At 39.1% G+C, this 18,234-nt stretch overlaps 1 protein-coding gene across 1 annotated transcript; it reads left to right on the top strand.

Annotated features, from left to right (window-relative positions):
- Nucleotides 1-3,844: 3,844 nt before the first annotated feature.
- Nucleotides 3,845-10,470, top strand: lg11h1orf198 (linkage group 11 C1orf198 homolog). The gene is made up of 6 exons (XM_049589659.1): nucleotides 3,845-4,212; nucleotides 4,629-4,679; nucleotides 5,999-6,124; nucleotides 6,645-6,812; nucleotides 7,435-7,782; nucleotides 9,067-10,470. Exons 1-6 carry the CDS (start codon nucleotides 3,895-3,897, stop codon nucleotides 9,121-9,123), a joined length of 1,068 nt encoding a protein of 355 aa, XP_049445616.1. The 5' UTR covers nucleotides 3,845-3,894; the 3' UTR covers nucleotides 9,124-10,470.
- The last annotated feature ends 7,764 nt before the right edge of the window (nucleotides 10,471-18,234 follow it).

The following is an 18,234-nucleotide window of genomic DNA, read 5'->3' as shown; positions in this document are numbered from 1 at the left end:
TTTTTGAATTAGTAATAACCCTGGGTGTGGCCTTCTAAGAGAGACTTTTTGAGTTGGACACACACACACACACACACACACACACACACACACACCATTATCGAACATCAATAATGACACACTGTATAATTTAAGTAGCAAGGCACCCTTGCAGGACACAGTAAAAAGTGTGAAATTTTGCTGCATGCTTTGAATGGAAAAAAATATCACCTGCTGGTGGACAAATTTAAAAATTGACAGCTGGTAGTCCAAAACGAAATCTTAACATAAAGGAATGCCTTAGTTTATGTCAAGATAAATGTGGGATCAAAAACGGCATTTTCAGTGGTTTTCAATTGGGCATTTTTTTGTGGTTAGGAACAAAATATGTCGGTTTTTGTGTAGCTTAGCCATTTCAGGCTAATTTAAGGAAGTGAGATGACAATTCTAAAAAAAAATTAAAAATGAATATCCTCTGGCAAATTTGAGCTATGTTCATTCAACACAACCAAAATGGCTTAAAAATTAAAGAAATTAACTTAACTGTAAAAAGCAGCAACAGGTTATGATTCATATATTATTTCATGATTTATTTCGCTCCGCCAACACAAATAGTCCCACAACTGGGCTGGGACCTGGCTGTTGCCAAGCAACACACAAACCATTCCTGTACACTTGCTACTTTATGTACTGTCTACACTTCACCACAGACCAGCTACTTTATATCATGCAGGCTTCATTTTGTCATCATTTCCCTTTATTTTGCTAACACTGAAATAAGAGGCAGTTGTCGCTTTGGTGGCCTACCTCTGATGTGCATGAGTTAACAGCCTCATCAGTACAGTACCTCGCGTTGTCTTTTGGTGTCATATGAGCATACCTGGAGATTTACAGTTAAATAGTCAGGCTTCTTTAGTCCTTTTCTCACCACCATTCATTATTTACCTCTGTTACTTGTGTTAATATGTTCCTCGTTGCGGTGCAAAGTTTGTTCGAACGACCCTTAATGAGGTCTAATTAACGGTTAACGTAATTAACGGCTCAGAACACCTGTGAAGCGGAGTGATACATTAATAGTAAAAAGTCCCAGTGCAGTTAGCAGCACTAATGGAGGGCCTCCTGTCTATGGGGTGCCGTTTGTAAAGTGTCTCACGCTGAAAATAACATCAACATTTTGCCACATTTAGCTTCAAACAATGTTTAAAAAAGTGTTGTGAATTTTTTAACGTCACCTTTTACCACATTTACAGCAATATTTGTTAACTTAGAAATATATTAAATAGTTAAATCTAAATATTAAATGTGGCACCTAAATGTTAAATCTAAATATTAAATCTAAATCTAAATTTTAAATCTAAATGCTGAATCTAAATCTAAATATTAAATCTAAATCTAAATTTTAAATCTAAATGCTAAATCTAAATTTTAAATCTAAATGCTAAATCTAAATCTAAATATTAAATCTAAATCTAAATGTTAAATCTAAATGCTAAATCTAAATATTAAATCTAAATCTAAATGTTAAATCTAAATATTAAATCTAAATTTTAAATCTAAATCTAAATGTTAAATCTAAATGCTAAATCTAAATCTAAATATTAAATCTAAATCTAAATGTTAAATCTAAATGCTAAATCTAAATATTAAATCTAAATCTAAATGTTAAATCTAAATATTAAATCTAAATCTAAATGCTAAATCTTAATGCTAAATCTAAATATTAAATCTAAATCTAAATCTTAAATCTAAATCTTAAATCTAAATGCTAAATCTAAATCTTAAATCTAAATCTAAATGTTAAATCTAAATATTAAATCTAAATCTAAATGTTAAATCTAAATATTAAATCTAAATCTAAATTTTAAATCTAAATGCTAAATCTAAATATTAAATCTAAATCTAAATGTTAAATCTAAATATTAAATCTAAATCTAAATTTTAAATCTAAATGCTAAATCTAAATGTTAAATCTAAATATTAAATCTAAATCTAAATGCTAAAGCTAAATCTAAATATTAAATCTAAATTCTAAATCTAAATGTTAAATCTAAATATTAAATCTAAATCTAAATGTTAAATCTAAATTCTAAATCTAAATATTAAATCTAAATCTAAATGTTAAATCTAAATCTAAATGTTAAATGTTAAATCTAAATGTTCTGGGTGAAACTAAATATTTAGCTAATATGCAAATTCACACTGCCGGTCACTGGAAGTACCAAAATAAAAGCTTGAGATGGTCAGACTGTGTTTATAGAATCAAATTACGAATTAAAATCAACTTATCAGGGGAAATGAACACTTGAACATACATTAGCGTGATAATAACTACCTAAAATAACAAGAAACATGTTTGGAGAAATTTTATTTGACGTGTACTTTGAGTTGTTGGTGTCCCTTCGGAGGGACAGACTAGCTGTATATATATATAGCTATATGAATATCTCACATTTTTCACGTCACTATATCACCATTTAGACTAATCTGATGTTTATAAAGTCTATAAACACAATGATTGAACAAACATTACTATTTCTGTGTGCATGTTTTGCAAATAATAACATTATCGTAGATTAGCGGGGCTAACTTAGCTATTAACCCCGTTAGCGGTGTCTGTAATGACTCATTAACTCTAAACGGTCCGTGAAAAAAATATTTTTTTCAAGTGGCTCCACAGCTCTGTCAATGGCTAACATGTTAAGCAAGTTTGCGTGCTAAATTTACTTGTGTTTGTGTCACGTTAGCCAAACTCTGTTGTTTTCTTTATTATTGGCCCTTCATCTCAATATTAATTCATTGTTTAGGTAACATTAACATTACCGTTAATGTTACTTGCATGAAGTGATGTGGTGATGAGGGATATTTTCATTGATTTTATTAATGTGCCAAGACTGTGTGTCAACATTTAGGCTAGGTTCATAGCTAATACTGATTCAATATCAACTACAAGTTGGCTGCTAGCTCATGCACTAAAGTGCATATTAAAAATAACATCCATTCTCTCTGGCTTAAAGGGGAACTCTTAAAAAGTTTCAAATGTGTTCATCTGCAAGAAATTATAGTCAAGCCTACTACTTTTGGCTACAACATCAGCAACCCCATCAATGTAACAAGGCCAATATCTTAGTTACTGAATGTTTCACTTATTGCAGTTTCATTGTTCCTGTAGTAAGTTACTTTTTTCATTGGAGAAGGCCACTGAGATTATTACCTGCAAGGTAAGTGGCATATAACTGCAGATATTATTCTCTGCCTCATAAACTCTTTAAAAAGAGTACTGTACTCTTCAAAAAGGAATACGGAAACAGTTTCTCAAGCTGTTCATACATTGAGTTGGTGGAACCTATTGAACCTTGACCCTTTCAATTTGATGTGAATGCTCTGCTGACTAAGCTACACAGGCACTTGTATGTGATGCATGTAACAGTATAAATGCACATCAGTATATTTATGTCTATCCATGCAGTTTGGCCAATAGCTCGATGTTAATGCATGTTTATCACTTATTAGATTCTAAAAACAATTCTCTGCCATAATGTTACTCTCTACATTTATTACTCTCTAACAAATTATAAGCATGACTTAATATGACCAAGCCACCTAAAAGTAAAAACAAGGCAGTTTTCATCAACTTACAAGCAAGTGCGGTTTTCTGCTCGGAAAGGTAATGCCTTCATGCCCCACTAGAGGGCGCGTGAGGCTTAACTTTAGCACACCACAGGAGTCAATAGTGTCGTCACGTCCTAGTATCCTAACTTGTATAAATCGTAAAGACCACAAGATGGCGCCATTACCCCACCCAACAGAGTCGCCCGTGTCCATCATGTCATCTTGACAGACGTCCCGCCCACCGCCCACGCAGCGATGAACACCCGTTTCCTCTTCCTCGCACAATAACAACAGCTGGAAGCGGCTATGGCAGCCATGATAGCCGCCGCAACCATGGCGGGGCTCGACGCCCACAGGATGGAGGAGAAGAAGTTCGAGTACTTCTCCTCCATCAACTCCATGGCGAAGAAGATAATGCAGGAGAGGGAGAAAATCAAAGCCATGCACGGCTCGTCCTGGGACAAGATGACGCCGCAGGAGCAGGACACCGCCATCGACAACGGGATGATGGATCCTCATATCCGAGCCCGATACGCCATGCACAGAGTTGACCGAGAAGAAGTGGTCTGCTACCCCAAACTGCTCCTTCAGACGGGGCAGAAGATAGTTCACTTCGGGGAGGAGGTATGTAAATCACTTTTTAATTACCTTAAATAGCTCTGTACGTGTTTTAGAGCACAAATAGCCCGTGTTGACGTGTTTGCTAACTAGCCACGTAGCCATGAAAATATGTAGGTAAACGTCATAGTGGCTACCTGACTACACAGCCTGACTACAGATGAATTCTCATCGCAGTCACAAGAAATACATCCTTAGACTTAACACTGAACACCTAGAGAAGCTTACAATAAGCTAGGCCTTTATATTTTGTTCAATAATTGGTTTTAAGATGCTATAATTGTTGTGTTTAAAGGTAAACAATGTAAATAATGTATGCTAGGCTTTGTCCTCAATAGAACCACATTACAGGACTCATTATTTATGGACAGCCCTGAGTGTGTCGGTTGAAACTATAACCACACTGTTGTGTTTCTGTTTAGGATATTACCTGGCAAGATGAGCACTCTGCCCCCTTCTCATGGGAGACAAAGGTAAACATATTCAGGTTCAGGTTTTGTTGTTGATGTTGATAACTTGTCGAAAAATGCAGCAGCTACAAATTATTCCACTCAATTAAGAATCTAAAATGGCAGTACTCAATTCACTATTACATCTGTTGTTTCTTTTTCTTTCATACTCACAAGTTATGATGACTTAAGAGGGTTAATGTTTTTTGAAATGGCTTGTCTAGACCAGAGGTTATCCATTCGTTTGTACCCAGTGCACACCAAAGGGCAAGCCAAAATTTCAAGACACACTTGTATTTATCACTCTTATCACGACATAAGACATTAAAAAAGAAGAAAAAAGAAGACTGGTAGTTTTGGTGGTACTGTCTACTGACAGTTTATTAATCTTTTTTTTATTAGGTAGGTCATCTGCACTGGTGCTTATTTGTAAGCTGCTCTGTACTATAAAACAATCAAATGTCGTCCCTCACACTGGCTGCCAATCAGGGCTTTTGATGTGTCACACACTTATAATACTCACACATGAATAGTGACACTAGGTTCCCATGTGAATGTTTTTTGTTTTTTTTTTTTTAATTGAATTAAATTATATTTTAATTTCTTTGCCTTTTTATTAGGAAATCAGTGCATTTTATATACTGATACAGTCAATAAAAAATACATTCATAACCATTTTGTATAGGCCCCGTTGAATATTGCCATAATAATGTGAGGTTATCACAAAATTCCACAGCACGCCATTTGAGAACCAGTGCTCTAAACCCTGATGTTTTCTGGTGTTCAGAAGATCACAAGCTAGGATGGCTGTTTAATTTTGATGTGTTTAAGTTCGTTAATGTTGTCCCAAAAGCCTGGAAAAGAAAGCAGGACAGTTTGTTTAATTAGTACGTATTCTGATTTTTTTGCAGTGCTACACAGTAAATGTCTTTGTGAGTGATCAGTGAACTCGTCCTACACAATGTTGATATGATTATACAGGATGCTTTTGTTGCTTCGCCCTATTTTCCATTTTCTTTCTTTTTTAATGTTGTCTGAAAATATGTACATAGTACTCTGGTCCTGGCTTGTTTTGATTTCATGGTGTCTTGTACACCCATGCAGGCTAGGCGTAACTGTTTCCATGACAGAATAATGAAAAAAATCCTTAATTCATATATCAAACTGTAAATAATGAAATCCTCCCATTGAAGAACCCGTCAGTCTTTGCTTGAGTATTTACTAGATTGTTATTACAAGGTTATTATTTGTCTAATTTCTTACCGGTTCCTTTTACCCTGAGGAATTCCCATGTAGAGATGAGCTCAGTTAAGTCATGAGATATTGTTGCTTCCAACTTTCAGAGCCAGTTGGAAGTCAGCTTGACGTCAGGCCCCGCAGATCAGGGGATCTTGGCCTCGCAGGCAGACTCAAAGGCTTCAAAGGTTCCTCATTCCGGCCAGCTTGGCAAGAGTACACCAGGGACCAAGGTATGACATGGAGTGGCTGCTTTAATTTGTGTATTCTGCTTGGAAAGAAAACACTCAGCTCACTGCATTGATTCATAGTCTTGTGGGACTGGGTGAAATCATTGCATTCAGATAAGGTGATGTAATGAATCATAGCTAAGTATTCAAGCTTGGGAGTGGAGAATAACCTAAATCACAGTGATTTTGCAATCTAAGATTGATGATACTAGTTTAGTTATAAAGATGTCATCCATGGTCCACTTATAAAGTAAACCTTAGAGCAGTATGACAGGTTAAAACACAGTGTTTGTCCCATAACAACAGTCTGTTAGATCCAGATATAGTGCACATACAAATTGCACATATCTCCAGTGGGAAAAAATTATTGTTTGATTAACCTTTTCCTTCACTTAAACCACATTTGTAAGCTGAAAGAATTGATACCAGGGATTTTACAGGAGAGACCATGCAGTTCTAAGTTATATTGATACAGCCTCTAACTTTGGGACAGCTTTAAACATGTTATCGTGTGATTCTGAAGGTGTCTGTCAGCGAGGGCCGCAGGCCAGAGGAGGAGTCGTCTTTCTGGAAGATCAGCGCTGAGAGGTCCAGGCTAGAGGGAGAGCAAGCCGACTTCCAGTCCCTGACCCCCAGCCAGATCAAATCCCTGGAGAAAGGAGAAAAATCCCTCCCCTCCTACCTCCGACAGGTAAGAACTGAAATCTACCAGCGTCTCTCACTTCCTGGCGTTGTTTTCCCTTCAACAAACTGCCGCCATAAATGTTTATTCACATATTTTCACACAAGCTGCGATTTTCCGGTCTGCATACTTTCGAACAAACAACAGACTGGAAGCAAGTTCCCACCCCAACACTTGTCACTTGTATTATGGAGCCGCGCATCCTGAAATAGAATCTCGCCCGAAGCTGAGATAGCTGGCATCTGTGCAGCCTCCACAAGTGTCGGAGAAGCAGATGGCGAACGCAGCCAATTTGCAGTCAGAAAAAGAAACAATGATGGTTAGATTGTTTCTGAACGCTCGACTTCGCTGCTCTTACTTTTCTATTTCCGCACATTTCTTGTCGTGATGTTGCTCTGTACAGCCTCATCAACCACCTACACAGCTTGCCATGCTGTTACAAGAAGCTTAAAAGACATGTCAATAAATATAAAACTGCTGTTTCAGGTTCCATTTCTGAGCAATTTTAAAACATTGACATTTGTTTAATTTGTACTGATTTAACTTCAGTTATCCTAAACATGTGTATAATGTAAAATAAAGTCATTATAGTGTGTAAATGTCAATAGTAAATATCATCATCTCTCAACAGGAGACCTCTGTCCCTCCCAAGGAGCCTGAGGTAGCAGACCCCCACCCTCCAGCTCCCACCAGGTCCACCAAGCAGCGAGCACCCAAACCCCCTGCTCCCCACCCTCCTATCCCCGTCGCTGTCAGTGCAACACCAGCATCCATCTCCATTTCCCCAAACCCAGCCCCGCCTCTCAGCGTGTCCTCATCAGTTGCGGGATGGGAGCGATCTCAGAGCACGCTGCCGTCGGCCGGCAGCACCGTGGATGAAGTGTTCTCCTCCAGCATGATGTCCAAGCCCTCCAACACCCCCAGCACTATGGAGAAAGAGAAGGAGGAGGATTTATCCGGAAGCCCCACTTTTGCCCAGGTGAGTTCTGAAAAAGATAGTTTCAGAGCAGAGTTTCTGAGGACAGTATTTGCTTTGGATATTGTGAAATGAAGCGGTGATGGATTCAAAGCCAGAATCACATTCTGTGTGTCTACAGTGAAAATGAAAGGCAAACACCAGCTGTGACACACGACTGTTAAACTCTTCATAACCTTCTGATTGATTGGGGAAAATTCCTCTTGCTACAGCTGTTCATGTTTCCATGGCTATCAAATTATCTTGCATGATTGGATGGAAATCCTCGAGGCCACACAATGTGATATTGTCTCAATATTATTGCAGTTTTTAATGTTTTGCATTGTGTATTGATACAGTATTGCCATGCAAAATATTGTGATACTATGCTGTATCGTTTTTTTTCCTCCACCCTGAATGGTTATATAACTCAGTTATAGACTCTTTGACAGTTCTTCATGATCAGATCGTGTATTTCATGATAATAACAAAAGTTACTACCAAGGCTGCATATGAGGAAAAAATGCGATAACATTGAATATCGCGATAACGATATTACTTAAGATAAATAAACAGATATTAACGTGAAGTCAGTTTTCTGCTGCTTTCAGTATCTTGTTTACATACAACAAATTGCTTGTTGAATTAAGAAGTGAAAGGAAATTATTTCCAACATTTTATCATGTAAGCCAGCAATAAAAAAAGAATGATAGTTACATTTTAAAATGTAGTTTTTTTGGTAACTAACTCAAAGAAATCCATGAGTGCAATATTGCAGTCTTTGTGATGTGTTTATCGTGCAAGTTGGCATTGCTATGACTGTAGAAAAACAATTTATTGTGCAGCTCCAGTTCCTAGTAAAATCACTTATCACCTATGACACAGTCCTGTGACTGGTCTGTTTTGCTTTCACACAACAATTGCACCACACCGCAGTCCACTGGCGCCAAACCAAAGCAAACTGTTTAGTCTCCGGTTGTTTAGTCTATGTCAGGGTTTGATTCACCACGTTCACAGCAGCCTAAAAAAACAAATCAAGCAGTTCAGGTGTGAAAGCATCCGAACAGGACAAGTAAAAACTGAAAAATTAGCCGTAGGTAGGAGGGAAGCAAACACAGAAAGAAAAGTTGTGACAAAATATCAGAAATTCAGCTAATACTGGTACAATAAATCCATTGTAGAAGATCCGATAAAATAAGTACAAACAAGTCATTTAATTAATCCAGTTTAATTCTTTTATATCATATACAAGCCAGTCATACTGTACTGACGTGTGTCTCTGTCTCTCCTATCTCCCCTCCCCCTCAGTTCAACACAAGCAGCAACATCCTGAAGACTGGATTCGACTTCCTAGACAATTGGTAAAAAAACCCACAGCCGAGTCCAGTCACCGCTCTGAATGAATCATTCTCATCATCACTTCTAAAGAAGGACCACACTGCCATGACTACAGACATCCACGTCTAGATCTAACAAACACCAGTCTTTAGAATGACCACATTATATTGTTGTAATTATCCTCAGTGGCTTGTTAAGACATTATCTCACTGCCTGTGCTGGTGTTCCCTCTCCCTCTCCCATAGGTTTAAATGTCTTTAGATTTCTTGCCAAACACCCCCTTGCCCACTAAAAGTAGATGAGCAGGGGTTGTGCTCCCCCTGACTGTGCATTCACACTGTGTTCAGCTTACAGTGTATATATAATATATCCAATAATCCAATGGTTTTTATTAGCAGACACCGATCAAAAAGTTCCTCGTATGACAAAGTTGTTAGCTGGTCTACACATGTACCTGTTGATCACGTTGCTTGTAGTGTGAGTGCACAGTAATGGTGTGACTTGGCTGCCTTCACATGTAACTTTCAGACACTAATCTAGCAAGCAAAGATTATTTTGTACTGTTAGCATGTCAGATTTCCATGTGTGCAAAACACTACAACACTCATGCATTATTATTTTCTTTTGTTTTATTCTTCTGTTATGAAGGTTTCGCTTTCTGATGTGCTTTTATTTATACGTACCTATATATTCCGATAAACCTAAGAGTTTTAGAGTTAGGTTAGTGCTCAGTGCTGCAGTCCTGGCCTAAATAGTGCAATTACTACATACAGTGTTCCTACTGGTTATGGAATTCCTGGAATATCATTGAATTTTGGAAGATGTTCAGAAGGGGAATATCATGGAATTTTACCGTTGCATCACTTTACAGAAATAATAGCAGAATGTATTTTCCAGCTTTTAAACACTTGTTGAATTTGATGGTTTTCAGCAAGTGGGAACTAAACTTTAACGAACTCAGTCATGGAAAACACTCAGAGTGAATGTCGGGCTGCTGTGGGAACCCGTTACAGACGTCCTGTATCGATTTAGCATCTCGCCAACACTTCCTCAACACCTCTCCCCTTCCCAGTTGTCACCTTTGACCTCAAACTAGTGCTGAGCAGAGCTAGTGTGCATTTATAATGAAAAAAAAAAAAAGAATAAATAATAATAAGATGCACTCAATTGTGGTGTTTTAGATAAACAGGCAGGCATGTAGTGATTTGTACCACTTGTGTCATAGATCTGAGATCCAGTTTACATGACTAGAGTACTATTTTACTGAATTTTATATTTATCTGCTGATTGTATCTTATGCTATACATGTATATTGCACTCATGCATTTTGAGGTCACGGATTGGAAGGAAGTAAATAAATAAATAAAAGTCAAACCTGTTTCTTGTCTTTTTTTTTGTACCTCTGCGCAGACGATAGGTTGCCCGTACGTTCGTCACAGTCTCCTGAATACGATATCTCAAGAACACCTGGAGGGAATTTCTCAAATTTGGCACAAACGTCCACTTGGACTTGGACGATGAACTGGAAAGAATTTGATGGTCAAAGGTCAAGGTCACTGTGACCTAAGAAAACATGTTTTTTGCCATAAGCATTCATCAGCTAATTATGACGGAACTTCACAGAAATGTCTGATAGGATAAAATGATGAATGGGCCAAAGGTCAACCTAACTGTGACATCACAATGTTTTGCAAAAACACTTTTATTGCCATTACTCAGCATCATATCTCAGGAACAGAAGGGAAGGGACATTTGGTCAGATACTGAATTTGTGACACTCATCTTGGGTGCCCATTTTGAAACTGTACTGACTGTATAGATCTTATGTGCTGCCGTGTGGAGGAAGGTGTGTGAAGTGTCCTTGATGTCACAGACATGGATGTAAACTGTAAGCGCTAGCCTACTTGAGGAGCTCAAGGAGGCACAAAACTGAGGCAGTAATTCTAGTTTTGTTTTGTTATCTGCAAAACAAATCCCATTCCTTTGTGATGCTGAATACTTTTTCCCTTGCCTTTTCGTGATCACACCCATAAATGATATTTTCCAAATCTAATGAAGGCCACTTAAATACAGTTTCTGGGAGGGAAAGACGAGGTCACTACAGGAGCGTCTGTTATGGTTACAGATGCAACATTAGTCGAAGATTGTTTGCCTGCTTGTTTGCATTCTTGTTGACCTCCCTCTCAGCTCCATGACATCAATTCCTCCAGCTGTAATTTCTACCAGATCCAAGATGCCATTTAGGAAAGGAGGGGGGAAGCATGTCCGGTGCTCAGAGGAAAGTTTGTGCTGTTCAGTTGAACAACACGTTGGCCCAGTTTAGAATCGCCAGACCTCATTCCATCGTCTCCCCCGGGCTTGAAGCAGCCGCTCTATAGTGTGTATTTAAGGAAGGAAGAGCATTACTGTGTTTCATACATAATGTATGTAGTGAAGGCTAACAGCGAAGCCAGGGCTACATCGGTTACACCATGTGAAGTGGGTAGTTGGGTTTTAGTGAGTGCCTAATGTGGTCCAGTTGACCTCTTCTATAATTGGTGTTATACAATATTCATAACATCTATGCCAAAACAAAATAAAAGTCGGCAATATAAAATTTTGCACTATAGAGTGCCCCAGGGATGACTATTTTCTGTAAGCCAATGTGGAAGTTAGCATCGCGCTGGTTCCCTTGTCAAAAAGCCTATGGAATTTTGGATTATTGCCGTAAAATAAGTTATGTGGCAAACACGTTTAAGACAGTTACAAGTTTTGTTCAGCAAGTTAATGTTCACAAATGAACACCACTTATTGAAGCCTAAATGCAATCGCTAGAGGTAAAAAGTTAACGTTAGGCTATAAACAAACTACACTATGGACGCCTGACCTAACGACACCACCATAACTTCACTGTAAAGCTGCGTTTGGCGTGGCTTGACATGATGACGTTTTGTAGTCTCATTTAGCCACATGTTAGCAACATCCTTTTTAAGTAACATAAGGGCTTCAAAATTCATGTGTGGGGTATTTACTGATGTATTTAAGTGTCATAGAAGAAAACATGAAAGTCTCTTAAGCTTGTGTTAACCACAGACCTTATTTCAGGCATCTTATCAAAAACCTGTTTTTAAATACCATTGACTTTGAGACAAGGAAACTGTGAGTGGTAAAATGCTAACTCATTTCTGGGATTTAGGACTCATTCCAGGTACAAAAGTAAATTTGTAATGTTTGTTGGCATGACTAAACAGATTTTTTTAACTAAATGTTTTTACCTTTTTAGGAACCTGATTTTTTTCTTTGGAGTTAAATAATAAGATCTGTACCACTCTTTGTCCATACAATCAATTTGTAGCAGGAGTTAGCAGCCAATTAGCCTAGCTCAGCATACAGACTGGAAACGGGGGGGCAGCTAGCTTGGCTCTGTTCAAAGGTAACATAAGCTGCCCAACAAGCACCTCTAAAGTTACTGAGCCTGACCAAAAACTGGTGTGACACGTATCCCCCATAAAAACTGAGTTGTTGTTTTACACTTAGGTTTCTGTATGAATGAAACAAGGACATTTTTGTAGTTAGCTTTAGAGGTGTTGGTGGGATGTGCTTTGGATGGAGCCAGGCTAATTGTTTATCCCTGTTTCCAGTCTCTATGCTAAGCTAATGGCTGCTGGAGCGTAGCTTTACACAACTCTACAGATATCTACGCAAGAAAATAAATAAGAGTGTCACCCAAAATGGCAAACTAGGCCTATATTCTTCAACTTTTTTTGTTTTACACCATATAAAGTCATGAAGAAGACTTTCACCAAATCATTCAAGTCACATATTTAAAGGGACAGTTCACCCCAAACCAAAAATACATATATTTCCTCTTACCTGTGGTGCTATTTATCAATCTAAATTGTTTTGGTGTGAGTTGCTGAGTGTTGGAGATATCCTGCCTTCTCTCCAATATAATGGAGCTAAATGACACTTGGCTTGTGGTGCTAAACAACTCAACAGCAATGTCTCTTTCCAGAAATCATGAATTACTCGAGATAATCCACAGAGCTTGTTATGAGCAGTTAATGTAGGAACTATTTTTTGTCTGCTAACTATATTACCGTGCAGAAGGACGTTTGCATCTAGTGCTAGCTCACCTAGCACCACCAGCTAAGGTTACAGCGTCGCTGAGGATGGCACCTCTCATTCATGAGTACAGTGGTGGAAAAAAGTTTTCGGACAACCCATGCATTTGTGAAATACTGCATTAAGAATCACTCTTAGGTCTTCAAGTGCAATTTCTTTTAGTACAGTCACAGCCAAAATACTAAATAAATCCTAAAAAAGCCATTAAAAACTTAAAATTGATTGGTTCCATAAAAATACATAAGAAATTTTGAGTATTGGGTCATTTTGGTACCAGTGATGAAGGTCGTTCTTTTTATTAAAAGACACAATTTTTGTTGCCAAGCTTTGTGTCTACATAAAGCCAGCACATTTGAAAGTTCTTCAGACACAAAAATGGCTAAAACAAGGAACCTAACGCAGGAAACACGCCTGAAGATAAAGATTCTCAGCCAGGAAGGGTACAGCTGCCGCCAGATAGCCAGGAAGTGCAGATGCAGTCCTTCAGCAGTTGGATACACTCTGCAGAAATACAGACGAACCAACAGCTTGGAAGACAAACCAAGATCTGGGCGTCCAAGGGTTTCTTCAGCAAGAAATGACCGCATCCTGATCCGCATGTGCAGGCAGCAGTGGTCAAACCAAACTGGTGTCCAGTGTTCCACCCGCACTGTACGTGGCCGACTTCTAGATCATGGCTTAAGGTCCTACAAGGCTATCAAGAAGCCCCTGATCAATGAGAGACAGAGGTTAGCCCGGTGTCGTTGGGCCCAGGCACACAAGAACTGGACAGCCAGGAATTGGGAGAAGATTTTGTGGTCAGATGAGTCCAGTTTCCAGCTTTATCTTCCTCCTACTAATGTGAGGGTACGCAGAAGGCCAGGCGAAGCATTATCTCCAGCATGTACAGCACCTACTGTCAAGCATGGTGGAGGCAGTATCATGGTTTGGGGATGCATGAGTGCTGCTGGTGTTGGTCATCTCACTGTCTGTGATGGCACATTGAACTCTACCAAGTATTGTACCATTCTCGAAACCCACATGCTCCCTTCTGCGCGTGCACTGTTCCGTCAAGGTAAAAATTGGATGTTTCAGCAAGATAATGCCCCTTGTCACACATCCAAGGCCAGTAGAACTGGCTGCAGGAGCACAGTGTCCAGGTCTTAGAGTGGCCAGCTCAATCCCCGGACATGAGCCCCATTGAAAATCTGTGGTGGATTATCAAAAGGTCTGTTTCAAAGCATAAACCAAAGAATTTAGAAGAATTAAAAGCAGTAATTCAAGAAGAATGGGACAAGATTACCCCTCAACAGTGTGAAAGGCTCGTGGGGAACATGCCAGCCAGGATTAGAGCTCTACTACGTGCAATGGCAGGGCTACTAAATATTAATTTGATGATGTGATGGTTTATTTATTTTTTGTTCAGTTTTGAACACATTCTCTGTTATTTGTTGACTTTGATACCGACAATGTTGAGAACTGACATATTGAAACTGTCAAGAATTTAGTTTTGTTAGTTTTTCTTGTAAACAATAAACAAAAAAATATAATTTGTATTTGTTTGTATCTGTCTAATGCAGCCACACCTTTTGAAACACAAAAAAGATTTTTCCACAAATATTTCATGGTAATATTTGAGATTGTGTAAAATTTTAAGGGTGTCCGAAAACTTTTTTCCACCACTGTAGATGCACGCTTCCCTCTGCTATCATTACTCCACTGATCACTATCATTGCAGTCCTATAACATGTTTTATTCCATGCATTCAAAATCTGGTGCCTACATTACCCACAATGAAACTCAACTGCTGACAGCTTGTTCAGAGATTCAGTTGAGTTGTGTTGGCTTAATACATCCAGTCTCAGTGAGAGCTACTGTAGCCTCAGGCTGTTAGCCTCAAGCAGACTTCCGAGGTCTGGTAGGCTCACCTCTTTTTTACTTCACACCCCCAGATTTCATTTTAAAACTTGTAGTTCAGACCCAGCTGACACTGACTCAACTGACTGAAGCACTAAATATTAATAAACTGAGGATGTCATACTGGCCAGAGAAGATATTTCACATCATAATCAGATTAAATGTGAACGCATCACCTATCAGTGTTGGTCTTTAAGGTACAGTATGTTTGTCTCCGTCATCCCTCACTGAACTGAGGCACCTTTGTCCAGTTCAGCCGTCTCCCTGCAGCACCTCCCAGCACCTCCAGACTCTGAATGGCCGCTTTGTGTTCCCCTTCATCTATTTTTTGCAACAAATGTTTGGGTGAATGAAAATCATTGCACGGTATTGGACTTAGAGCGGAAACAGAAAACAGGACTGTTATTGTGAAACAGTGTGTTTCGTTTCGTCTTACAGTCTAATAAGGCATCCTGCTCCTCGGACAGGGCACTTCATTTAAGTGAAAACTACAGGTCCTCCTTACAAAAAATACTAGGTTAGCTGTGTTCCAGACTGGCAGCTGGGCTCAAAGGTCTGCACATAGCTGGAAATTTGATTGAGTTATCCACAGGTTTTTGGACTGATGGGATAGTAGTGGTGAGTGAGCAAAGAATAAGAAAAATCTGCATTTCAGTTCAATCATACGTATGTTTACAAAAATGCAGACCCATTTTTCATTTCATTTCATACACGGTAGTCTTGTGGGTAGCAATAGAAAGAGTTATGGTGTGAGTGGTTGATTTAGGACTGCAATTTATAAAAATCCACAAATACTGACTATGAATACTACTGAATATCATTTAAGACAAAGAAAAGAAGGAATTTTTTCCATTTAAGAGGCTGGATCTTGATCATTTCTGCCATTTTTGCTTTAAAAAAAGTGCTTTGAATGGTCAAATCAGTGGTAAATCAGTACGAACAACCATGGTCAAAACAATGATAAACGCTTTTATTCAGGGGTCACAAACCTTTTTTCAGGTCCCTTGTTTGAATCCAAACTGACGTCTGGAAAAAGTTTTTGAGTTTTTCACCCCATCCTGTACTGGAACAGCTGTGTGTGCAGCCGTCCTGCAGACTCGCAAACATCTGTCAGTCTCTGCTGAACACACACAGTCCCAGTCGCTGCCAGAGCTCCTCCCAGTCTCCAGATCCCGGAGCCCCGCCGCAGTCGCTTTCCTTGGAAACTCTGCTGCTGGATTCTTGTGGCATTTTAACTGGCATACCTCCTGTTACAGCGACACACACACACATACACACAGGGACAGACAGACATTTCTTTTTATGTCATCATTTCCCCCTGGATAGATTCAGAACTTCATATTTCTCTTACCACTGATTTATCTAATTACATTTAAAAGCTTGGCAAGCAGACCTGACATTTGGCCTAATTAATAAAAGGGTTGTGTGTGTGTTTATGACTACAGTATGTGTACAGGCATGCAGTGTTTTCAACAGAATCCAGCTAACATATGAGCCGGAAATAAATGTTCAATGTTTAGACAACATACAAATTGTCAGTAGTTCGACAGTTTTGTCAAATACTTAAAGGGCCATAAATGAATGTTCACGCTCAATATGTAATTCAACACAGACAAGAAGCCGTAAAAGTGCTATAAAGACAACTTTAACAGCCACAGAGCTTGCATGTCAACAGATTCATCTCCATGGCAACAGAGCAAACTACATCCACTGATGAATCATCAGCCCTATCATTCAATAGCTTCTTTGCATATGACGACAGACATTGGTGAGCTGTCCAGCTGGAGGGCAGGCAAGTGGAGGCAAAGATTATAAACACAGCCAAAATGCCGATGATTAGTGCTGTTTACAGCTGTTTAACTAAACCAGGTTACAAGGGCCACTTCAAGTCCTAAAAACAGAAGGACATAAAGGGGAGAAGCTAAAACAAAAGTCACTGAGAAACAGCAGCAATAGTGGATTAAAAACCTCCACCTTCAGTCTGTAGGAGCAAAATTAGTCTCTATATAGGCAAACCCCGGAGATCTTGCCTCCGGAAGAAGAGCGGAAGAGCCCTGGTTTCCGGTTGTAGGCATATTTACTTGTATGAGCGGGGGGAGGAAATGGAAGTCGGAAACGGAAATTTGCCTCCTCTGCCCAAATCAAACCGGGATGCCAAAAAATCAGGGGTCTGCCCCCAGAGGCTGTATTGCCGTCTGGTGGAAGTCAGACGCCGAATACAGCCGATGGGTTACCGAGAATGGAGCAAAGTCAACTAATGTCAAATGTTGCGTTAATCATGCAACATTTTTAGCCACGAGCCATGGTGTTCCACCAGACGTCTGAGAACGGTTGACCCGCAGGGTAGAAAATAGTAGCTAAAGTTAGCTAACGTTACCTAGTAATGTTAGCCTGACAGCATTGCGTCCATGTACAGAGTTGAAATATAAAAGACAGTCATACTTTTGCATATATATTCACCTGACCAAAAACAAGATGGCAGTCGTTTTAGTCGTAGACCCATCTGCACACAAAATAGTCACAGTCTGCTAGACTCTTGTACACGTACGATTCCACCTAACATTAGGCTGGCTGAAGGAGATCATGGCAAAATTTGTTTGGCTAACCAGGAGAGAGAACGGCCATAGTCAGCTGACTGGTGGAAGTGGTATGGGAATTGTGTAGGGATGCACCGATCTGATATCTGGATCGAATATCGGCCCCGATATCATCGAAATAGATGGATCGGGTATCGGAAAATGCAACCTATACCTGAGGTGATCCTTTCCCTTTAAATCTATTGTGACGCAAGCTACGTCATACATCATGGAGTGAAGGAGAGAATCTGCTCTACACTATTTTAACTGCTGTTGCACAATTGTTTATTTTTGTTAAAAATAAGTAGTACATCATTGCATTAATCTATTTCATCTTGTTTCATTTGCCATCAATGCCTGATGCCTGTAGTCTTTTTTGTTCTACATGCAAAGGTATATAGCTTTTTAGGTCAACCATGGTATCAGATCGGTATTGGGTATCAGCTGATACTCAAAGCCACAGCATCGTGATCGATATCGAAACTGAAAAAGCTGGATCGGTGCATCTCCAGAATTGTGAATGGGTATAGAATAAAGAAAGTCTTCCTGATTGAAGTTACGC

This window comes from Epinephelus fuscoguttatus, linkage group LG11, assembly GCF_011397635.1.
Source record: "Epinephelus fuscoguttatus linkage group LG11, E.fuscoguttatus.final_Chr_v1".
NCBI lineage: Eukaryota > Metazoa > Chordata > Actinopteri > Perciformes > Serranidae > Epinephelus > Epinephelus fuscoguttatus.
The sequence above is the reverse complement of the archived record's forward strand: the minus strand, read 5'-3'. Positions and strand labels throughout refer to the sequence as shown.